Genomic DNA, 11,200 nt, shown 5'->3' with positions numbered 1-11,200 from the left:
TCTCCCACAGTTGACAGTGAATGTCAGAGCAAAAACCAGGCCATGAGGTCGAAGGAATTGTCCGTAGAGCTCCATGAAAGGAAAAATTCACAAGCTGGTAAATGGCAGCGCCAGTCGTCTGCGTCAACAGACTTCAGTGCAGGCAGTGTGGATGCAGCAGAGAGACATTTTTCATGGTTGCACTGCTGTTTTGACGCTAAATGTAATGATTATTGGTTTTCTACATGTGTACAATTATTCAGACACATTTGTCCATAGAGCTCCATGAAAGGATTATGTGGAGGCACCGATCTGGGGAGGGTACCAAAACAAGACTTTTGCAGAATCTTTTTTAATACCTCACAAATGACAAAAATGACAGACTACTTTGACACTGAGATCAATAAAAACAACTTCTCACAGCTCTTATTCTATCAGGAAATAAATGATGAGTGCAATGCTGGAGACATGAGTTGCTGGCTCATGTCTATAACAGCACAGAGAGGGAGAGAGATCAGAGAAAGTGAATCTCATTTTAGTTCTGTGAGAGCACTGAAATTCACAAGCTGGTAACATGGTGGCGCCCATTCTATCTGCGTCAACAGACTTCAGTGCTGGTGCAGAGACAATTTCACAAGTCGCACTACCGTTTTGAAGCTGAATGCAATGATTATCATGTGTAGTAATATTCAGACACGTTCAGTTTCATATTAATCTGTAAATTATGGTGTGAACGGGAAATGTGATTGGTTTTTGATGTGAAATACAGTGAAGACGAGGCTATTCAGGAAAAATAGGTCATAGTGCTCCTAAAACATACTGCAACATTTGTCTAATATTTTGTGTCATTTGGGAAATCTACTATAGGTTTTGTTCATTTGCGTTGTGTAGACTAATTTTAAGCGTGTACTTGTCCATTTGAATGAATTAATGTTTTGTTACCTACCTCATCTTTTGAAATGAGATGGACAGGAGATGGACAGGAGCTGATTACCGCCACCTCATATTTCTAGTGTTTGAGCTCATGTTCTCTTATACAATATTAGCTCAACAGTATTGTGGAGCTGCTGCACCTAAATATGACAGTACTGGCACCTATTTCAGTCCAAGTCAGGCACTGAATTAGATAATTGAACAGAAGAAATATAATATATATTTTTGAGAGTAAAGAAAGTGCCTGAACTGTCAGACAATACTTTTTTTTTTTCTGTTTCTCGTTGTTACTACAGGACGACTAGAATAAGTCTGAAGCCGGTATCATCCACAGTGGGGACAAACCAGCCTGCCTCTCTCCGTCCACACTGAGTCCAAACCTACAGTCACTGGGTCCTGATTGTGACAGTCGAGGCCAGTTTGCACTGCAGGATCCTGAGATGGCATCAGTGAAGCTGGAAGACTGCAGTCAAACAATGGAGCTGAATGCCAACATTAAAGATGAAGAAGAGGAGGAGAAATTGGGAATCTGTTTCTCATGGTAAGATCAGGTTCTATCTGTTTTGTTGTTCATTGCAACTTCCCACTGTGCATGAAAAGTTGCTGTAGAACTGTTTCAATGAGAAGGTAGATGTTATTTCATGTACTGAGACTGCCCCCAGTATTGCCAGCATTTGTTTTATACTGGGCTATCTGGAGTGATCAGAGAGTAGATGAAGAGGTGAAGTAGACAAACTGCCAGTGTTTTAAAGTTCTATGAAATGAGTCTGTGTAGTTACTAACCCTTGTGATAGTGAGTGGAGGACTCTTATCCACTTTTCACAATAGTTTAATTCCCTTTGTGATGTACAGCCTACTGATATGAATACATATGTCACCCGGTACAGACAGAAGAGGACTGGCCATCTCCTCTGGGCCTGGTTCCTCTCTACCTTTCTTCCGTTTCTGCTTTCTAGAGAGTTTTTCTCTACATCAGCATTGCTTGCTTCTTTGGGGATTTTAAGGCTGGGTTTCTGTAAACCACTTTGACATTTGCTGATGTAAAAAGGGCTTCATAATATCGATTTGATTGACATGTATCACACCCACTGACTGGTTTTTCTGATGTTGTTCACACAGGAGACCATGTTGAGACATTCTCTACATCCAGAGAGAAACAGCAGGAAGATCATGGAGCTAAGAGGTCTCACCGCTGCCCCACATTGTGATGAGATTTTCCCAATTATATCAAAGCTAAAAAATACACCTAAAAATACACACAGGAGAGAATCCGTATTCCTGTACTGACTGTGGAAGAGATTCACAACATCAGGGTCTGACAGTTCATCAGGAGTGCACACTGGAGAGAAGCCTTACTCCTGCCCTGACTGTGGGAAGATTTTCTCTCGACTGGGCCACTTAAAAAGACATGAACATATACATACAGGAGTGAAGCCGTATCCTGCTCTGACTGTGTAAAATGCTACACAACATCACTGAGCTAAAACTTCATCAGAGAGTGCACACTGGAGAGAAAGCTTTTCTCCTGCTCTGACTGTGGGAAGAGTTTCTCTCGACAGGGTTTTTAAAAGCAATGAACTTATAATACAGGAGTGAAGCCTTATTCCGCTCTGACTGTGGGAAGATTTTCTCTCAACTGGGCAACTTAAAACCCATGAACGTATACATACAGGAGTGAAACCTTACTCCTGCTCTGACTGTGTAAATGCTTCACAACATCAACTGAGCTAAAAGTCCATCAGAGAACACAACAGGCGAGAAGCCTTACTCCTGCTCTGACTGTGGAAAGAGTATCTCTCTACTGTGCAACTTAAAAACACATGAAAGTATACATACAGGAATGAAGCCTTACTCCTGCTCTGACTGTGTAACATGCTTCACAACATCAGCTGGAGCTAAAAGTTCACCAGAGAACACACACAGGAGGAAGCCTTACTCCTGCTCTGACTGTGGAAAGAGTTTCTCTCCAATGTGCGCACTTAAAAAGACACCAAGGTAAACATAAAGGAGAGAAGCCTAACACTGATCTGACTGTAGAAAATGTTTTAAAAAGCTGAGCTAAAAGGTCATCAGAGAACAGACACAGGAGAGAAGCCTTACTTCTGCTCTTAATTTGGCAAGAGTAACTCAAGTAAAAGTCTAAGGTATTTGGTTGTAAATATACCTAGTATCAAAAGTAAAAGTGAATCATTTAAAATTCCTTAAATGAACCTCTACGTGATGGGTGTCCTTAACCGGACAGTTGTTGCTAACGTGCTCCAATGTGACTACAATTATGTTGTATACAACAGCCAACTTTTCAGACATTATATAGACAGGTGCGTGCTTTTCCAAATCATGTTCAATCAATTGAATTTACCACAGGTTGACAACAATCAAGTTGTAGAAACATATCTAATGGAAACAGGATGCAACTGAACTTAATGTCGAGTCTCCTAGCAAAGGGTCTGAATACCTAAGTAAATAAGGTATTTCTGTTTGGGCTTTTTTATGTATAAAATGTGAAAACACTTCTAAAAACCTGTTTGCGTTGACATTATGGGATATTGTGTGTAGATTCATGAGGAACATTTTTAATTTAATCCATTTTAGAATAAGGCTGTAATGTAACAAAACGTGGAAAAAGTCAAGGGGTCTAAATACTTTCCGAATGGAAGAGGGGAAACCTAGTCAGTTGTACAAATGAATGTATTCAACTGAAATGTGTCTTCCGCATTTACCCAACCCCTCTGAATCAGAGAGGTGCGGGTGGCTGCCATAATCGACATTCACATCTCCGGTGCCGAGGGAACAGTGGGTTACCTGCCTTGCTCAGGGGCAGAACGATCAATTTTTACCTTGTCAGCTCTGGGATTTGATCCAGCAGCCTTTCAGTTACTGGCCAAATCTCTAACCACTAGGCTACCTGTACGTATTCATGTGAGAAGGTTGTGCAATACAAAAGGGGAATAAAAAAACTATTAAAGTATCTCATAAGTCATGAAAATTATGAGGTATAACATCAACTCAACATCACAAGAGATAGTAACTACACACTCATTCTACTGCAATGTGTCATGCACAGTGGGAAGTTGGAACAAACAACAAACTTAGTTAGTTAGAACCTGCTCTTACCATGAGAAACAGATTTCCCAATCTTCTCCTCCTCTTCTTCATCTTTAATGTTGACATTCAGCTCCAGTGTTTGACTGCAATCTTCCAGCTTCACTGATACCATCTCTGGATCCTGCTGTAAAAACTGGCCTCCACTGTCATTATCAGGACCCAGTGACTGTAGGTTTGGACTCAGAGTGGAAGGAGAGAGGAAGGCTGGGTTTGTCCTCCCTGAGTCGGAAAGTGGTATAAGAGAAATGGACACAAACATTGTCTTAAGTTCTGGCACTTTCTTTATTCTCTAAAAATATATTCTATTTTTTCTTGTTCAATTATCTAATTCAGTGGTTGACTTGGACTGAAATATTTGTCGATACTCATTTTGGGTGCCGGTACTGTTTACATTTAGGTGCAGGAGCTCCACAATACTTTTGAGCTAATATTTAACCTGTAGTAGAAAAATTTATAAATGCCTCAAAAAACATTTAGTACAAGGTTACAGTGTGTTTTAGGCAGCACTACGTGCTATTTTCTTTAACCTTGCATTCAATGTTTTACTTCAAAAACCATTTGTATGTCCTGGTCACACCATAGTAACATTTATAGATAAAGACAGAAACAACTGAATGTTTCTGAATATTATGACACACAAAACAGATAATCATTACATTTTGTTTCAAAACAGCAGTGCAACCGTAAAATTGTCTCTCTGATGCATCCACACTGCCTGCACTGAAGTCTGTTGATGCAGATCGAGTGGGCGCCGCCATTTTACTAGCTTGTGAATTTTTCCTTTCATGGAGCTCTACAGACAATTCCTTCAACCTCATGGCTTGGTTTTTGCTCTGACATGCACTGTCAAATGTGGGACCTTATATAAGACAGGTGTGTGCCTTTCCAAATCATGTCAATCAACGGAATTTACCACAGGTTGACAACAATCAAGTTGTAGAAACATCTCAGGATGATCAATGGAAACAAGATGCACCTGAGCTCAATGTCAAGTTCCTAGCAAAGAGTCTGATAACTTATGGAAATAAGTTATTTTTGTTTTAAATATTTTATAAATGTGAAACAATTCTAAAACCTTTTTTTTGCTTTGTCATTATGGTGTGTGTGTAAGTTGAAAAACATTTATTTAATCATTTTTTAGAAAAGGCTGTAATGTAACAAACGTGGAAAAAGTCATGGGGTCTAAATACTTTGCGAATGCACTGTATGATTTCATATCAGTAGGCTGGTATTGTATGTATTCATATCAGTAGGCGGGTACTGTATGTATTCATATCAGTAGGCGGGTACTGTATGTATTCATATCAGTAGGCGGTACTGTATGTATTCATATCAGTAGGCTGGTACTGTATGTATTCATATCATTAGGCTGGTACTGTATGATTCATATCATAGGGTATGTATGTTCAATCAGTAGGCTGGTACTGTATGTATTCATATCAGTAGGCTGGTTCGTATGTATTCATATCAGTAGGCTGGTACTGTATGTATTCATATCAGTAGGCGGTTACTGTATGTATTCATATCAGTAGGCGGGTACTGTATGTATTAATATCAGTAGGCTGGTACTGTATGTATTCATATCAGTAGGCTGGTACTGTATGTATTCATATCAGTAGGCTGGTACTGTATGTATTCATATCAGTAGGCTGGTACTGTATGTATTCATATCAGTAGGCTGGTACTGTATGTATTCATATCATAGGCTGGTACTGTATGATTCATATCAGTAGGCGGTTATGTATGTATTCATATCAGTAGGCTGGTACTGTATGTTTCATATCAGTAGGCTGGTACTGTATGTATTCATATCAGTAGGCTGGTACTGTATGTATTCATATCAGTAGCTGGTACTGTATGTATTCATATCAGTAGGCTGGACTGTAGTATTCATTCAGTAGCTGGTACTGTATGTATTCATATCAGTAGCTGGTACTGTATGTATTCATATAGTGGGTGGTCAATACAAGAAGGGGAATACATATTCTAAAAGTATCTCATAAGTCAAGAAAATGATAAGCTATATATCCTCCACTTACTATCACAAGGGTTAGAAACTACACAGACTCACTTCATAGAACTTTAAAACACTGGCAGTTTGTCCTACTTCACTTATTTAGTCTACTCTCTGAGCACTCCAGATAGCATAGTAATAAAACAAATGCTGACAATACTGGTGTCAAACCATGCAAGTGTCAGTAGCTTGAAAATACATCTACCTTCTCATTGAAAGAGTTAATCATGAAACAGTTCTCTGCAACTTTTCATGCACAGTGGAACGAATAACAAACAAGTTAGATACAACTGCTTTTACATGACTAACAGACTTCCCAATCTTCTCCTCTCTTTCTTCATCTTTAATGTTGACATTCAGCTCCATGTGTTTGACTGCAGTCTTCCAGCTTCACTGATGCCATCTCTGGATCCTGCAGTGCAAACTGGGCTCGACTGTCACAATCAGGACCCAGTGACTGTAGGTTTGGACTCAGTGTGGAAGGAGAGAGGCAGGTTGGGTCTGTCCTCAGTGTTGATGTTACCGGCTTCAGACTTGACCTGAGTCGGCCTGTAGTATAAAGAGAAACGACACACAAGTCATTGTCTTCTCAGTTCTGGCACTTTCTTTACTCTCAAAAATATTGTTTATATTTAGGTGCAGGAGCGCCACAATACTTTGTGGTGCGGTACTCAGCTCCGGTGAGCTCCTGTCCAATAACGCACTGATCTCATTTCAATAGATCTGGTAGCTCAGCATTGACAACAAAACATGAATTCATTCACATTAGACAAAGTTTCGCTTTAAATCAGGCTACACAACTTAACCTTATCTATGGTAGATTTCCTGAATTCACATAAATGCATAAATGACTCAAAAAACATTAGTACAGGTTGTAGTATGTTTTAGGCAGCCTATGTACTATTTACCTGAATAACTTGTCTTCACTGTTTGTTCCAATCAAAAACCAAAAGGATTTCCGTTCACACATAGTAATATTTATAGACAACGATAACTTAAAGTGTCTGAATATTAGTACACATGTAGAAAACTGATAACATTAACATTAGCTTAAAACAGTAGTGCAACCGTGAAATGGTCTCTCTCTCTGCTGCACCTCACTGCCTGCCCTGAAGTCGTTGACACAAACCGAGTGGCGCCGCCATTTTACCAGTCGTGAATTTTACACAAAACTAATGACTTGTAGAAGACGAATTCAGAAATCTCAAGTAAATATATTCTTTATGAAATGACCTTGAGAAAACGATGTACATCCACTCAGACAAACCCCAAAGGCTCTAWCTAYGWAACTTGTAAAATAGTTAWCGTTATCACGTTCTTCACTCGGCTTSACACAMAAATAACACATCAAACCTTTACCAAACGTGATAATACMTTAACGGATGTATTACCTAAAATGGTATGRCATGTTCTTTCGATATTAGAAAGTTTAAACGTGCTATTACATACCTGTAGTAATAAACAGGTAAACGAATGTTWTCTTCYTGACTGCACCGTTCTGGCGYTTTCTTTACACTGAAGAATGKTTCGCTTCTGTCCGGAACTTCCKGTTCCCCCACTAACACCGTCCGTGCATTYCGGGATCCTTGGGATGGCCCTACCCCATTACATGAGAAGGGGTCGCTGCCTCCTCCGGGACACATCTCTTTTGCATAGAGTTGATCAAGCTGTTGATTGTGGCCTGTGGAATGTTGTCCCATCCCAGCTAGCACAGTGGATCTGGGCCGATTCCGCCTGAAGAGCCGCGGCACTCCGCTGAGTCAGACTCGGCCGAAGTCTTGTGGCCCGAGTTTTGGCCGCACTAAGCAGTATTACCTATGGCTGGGTTTGCGGGGATTGAGCTCGGGCGGATTCCGGTGTGAGTTATCTGGCCCAAATGTATTACTTGGGACTCGGGCCGATTGTTGCTACTCTCTGGCAGATGATTACACGGGCTGCTTTATATAATTAACATTTCATTATTATTTATTTTTTCCATATTTTCTCATTGTTTCTGTGATAAAAAAATACTATTTAACATTTTAATTCAATTATTTAAGAGTCCTGTTTAAGTTATATTTGAGTATTTTGATACTTTGTGCAATGCAATTGATAAGCATTAAAAACTTTTCGGATGGAGTATCCCGAGTGGCGCATTACTGCAGATGGTAGTTCGATGACGGTGTTGTGCCGAAAATCTGCCCCCTGACAGAATATATACAGTTTTGAACTTCAAACAGTTTATTTAATTTAATTACACAGGAGGAAAAAGGTGGTTGCCCATCATAAATTCATGCACAAACATTTTTCATTACATTCTTGTCATTTAGCAGATGCTCTTATCCAGAGCGACTTACAAGACAAATGAGGGTTAATTGCCTTGCTCAAGGGCACAATGCCACATTTTCACTTAGTCGGCTTGGGATTCAAACCAGCGACCTTTCAGTTACTGGCCCAACACTCTTAACCGCTAGGCTACCTGCCACCAGATCAATTAACTTCCAATATAATTATTCAAATAGATTCATCAATGACTAAAATAATGAATCAAGTATTAAAAGTCAGTTTAATGTGGACAAAATGGCACCGTAGAGGGAACACTGTGTTTCAGTGAGCTCCCGTGGCATTCGTACATTTATATTTTTACATTAATCTCCTAGCTTGAAAAAGTGGTAGAATTGGCTAAATAAATTATCCTACAATGAGTCTTGACGGCTATTTCTCAAAAATCTCCGACAACATGCCCAACAGAACTAAGAACTCGACCAAAACCACCATCCCTGTAGATGTGCAGGAGGAGCTAGCTAACGTTAGCGANAAGTATTAAAAGTCAGTTTAATGTGGACAAAATGGCACCGTAGAGGGAACACTGTGTTTCAGTGAGCTCCCGTGGCATTCGTACATTTATATTTTTACATTAATCTCCTAGCTTGAAAAAGTGGTAGAATTGGCTAAATAAATTATCCTACAATGAGTCTTGACGGCTATTTCTCAAAAATCTCCGACAACATGCCCAACAGAACTAAGAACTCGACCAAAACCACCATCCCTGTAGATGTGCAGGAGGAGCTAGCTAACGTTAGCGAAGCTAACACCATTGCGGATCCAGGCACAATGGACCTGGTGATTCAAAAGATGACGGACAACATTACTAAAGTGATCGATGTTAAGATAAGAACGGTCTTGGAAGCAATAGCAGGCCATTCAGCTGAACTACAGAGGGTTGTCAAGCGTGTGGATGAGGCGGGAGGAAGAATTGCTACTGTGGAAACTTCAACTACATCTATGGACACTAAGATAAAAGCACTTGAGAAACAGGTGCGCGAAATGGCGGAGCACATTGACGACTTTGATAATCGAGGACGCAGATGCAATATCCGTGTTGTGGGACTCCCGGAAAATTCTGAAGGGACGCCTAGGGTAAAATTCTTTGAGGAATGGATCACTGGCTACCTACAAATGGACACTAAGGCTGGTCGTGTGAAGCTGGACAGAGCCCATCGCTCTCAAGCACCGATACCTGGTCCCAACCAGTGGTTATAAAGTAACACACCTTCACCGACCAGCAGCGCGTCGTGGATGCGGCTAGAAACATCGGTTCTTCTGACTGTAGTCAACGTAAAGGTCCAAAGTTCTCATTCTTCAATGATTATTCCACAGCGGTTGTACGAAGACGCAAAGCGTTTGATGAGGTGAAAGCTCGACTCAAGAGAATGAAGATGGACAACGCACTGCTGTACCCGGCCACATTGAAGATTATGGTCAACGGATCGCCTAAAAAACTCTACACACCTGAAGAGGCTGCTGCGTTTGTTGACTCTCTCGGGTAAATAACTGTAAACTGCTCCTCCGCAGCATTGGATAATAAAAAATAAAATAAAAAAATAAAAAATCTGATCATGAAACAGTGGTGTGAGTTCTCACGTGTTCCTGTTCAGTAATATTCGTATCTTTATTATTTTTCTTGCCAAAGTAACTGCCACTATAGCTCAGACTGAGATATGTGTGAATCTATATTGGTGCCCAGGCTTGGTTTAAGGTGGAATAGCCTCAATCTTCTTCTATTGATTTTCATTTCCATTTATATAAAAGATGAGGCTATTGGGTGGCAATGCAGACTTAACAGTCTACATTGGAAAGTTGAAATCCCCTGCATGTTAGCTAGTGGGAAAACCCCCTTTTGGATCTTTACATGTTTAATTTTTGGGTTTAGTAGTTCGAGTTTAGGGTTCATATCGTTTGTTTATGCTCAGTGAGATAGAGGAGAGTTCAACACATGGAAAAAGGTACCACYCCATTTTTACAGTAGGATTCAGTCTGGATATTGAATGGTCAAAGTGCAATGGCAGGTAACAAACTTCGTGTATGTACATGGAACATTAGAGGGAGCCATAACCCCATTAAAAGGAAGAAGGTACTGTCTTTTTTGAAGAAATAAAATATTGATATTGCCCTGTTGCAAGAAACTTATTTGGATGATAAGGAGCATCTGAAATTGCAACAAGGGGGGTTTGGTCAAGTGTTTTTCTCATCATTTACATCCAGAAGTAGAGGTGTAGCAATTCTTGTGAAAAATAACCTACCCCTTAAGGTGTTGAATAGTGTGAAAGATACATTTGGTCGCATTGTTATAATTAATGGTACTTTACAAGGGCAGAACATTTCCATAATGAATATTTACTTCCCCCCCTGCCCACTCCCCTGATTTCTAGGTATTTCTAGACTTTTCAGAATTAAACTCAGACACTGCAGTGGTTGGAGATTTTAATTGTTTGTTGAACCCCCTTATTGATAAGTTTCCCAGCGGTATAGCTTCACTCTCTCCTCAAGCTATGTTCTCCAAACATCAGCATACCCCAGATCATCACTTAAAGCTATTTGTGATGATCTGGGGTATGCTGATGTTTGGAGAACTTTTCATCCCTCCAACAGAGTTCACTTTTTTCTCTGCACTGGATGTCAGACTAGAATAGATTACTTTTTTATGCCCAGGATGTCTTTGCAGTCTGTTTTATCCACTAGGATAGGAAGSATAGTCATATCTGATCATGCGGAGGTGATCCTGGACATAAAACTCAATGGGGCATTCAATCTGTCAAGACATTGGAGGTTGAATACAACCATTCTTAAAGACCATACATTCACATCATATTTTATCACAGCGTTTAAAGCATTTTTCTCTAACTCTCA

The 11,200-nt window shown here is 40.1% G+C and overlaps 1 protein-coding gene across 1 annotated transcript in view; it reads right to left on the bottom strand.

The window, feature by feature from the left end:
- Positions 1-6,334: 6,334 nt before the first annotated feature.
- Positions 6,335-11,200, bottom strand: part of LOC112074966 (zinc finger protein 34-like) — a 182,657-nt gene continuing 177,791 nt past the window's right edge. The window contains exon 7 of the mRNA XM_070440726.1: positions 6,335-6,580. Coding sequence (XP_070296827.1) covers positions 6,375-6,580 — 206 coding nt within the window. The 3' untranslated portion in view covers positions 6,335-6,374. The remainder of the gene's footprint in view (positions 6,581-11,200) is intronic.

This window comes from Salvelinus sp. IW2-2015, unplaced genomic scaffold (genome assembly GCF_002910315.2).
Source record: "Salvelinus sp. IW2-2015 unplaced genomic scaffold, ASM291031v2 Un_scaffold2906, whole genome shotgun sequence".
NCBI classification, from domain to species: Eukaryota; Metazoa; Chordata; class Actinopteri; order Salmoniformes; family Salmonidae; genus Salvelinus; species Salvelinus sp. IW2-2015.
The sequence above is the reverse complement of the archived record's forward strand: the minus strand, read 5'-3'. Positions and strand labels throughout refer to the sequence as shown.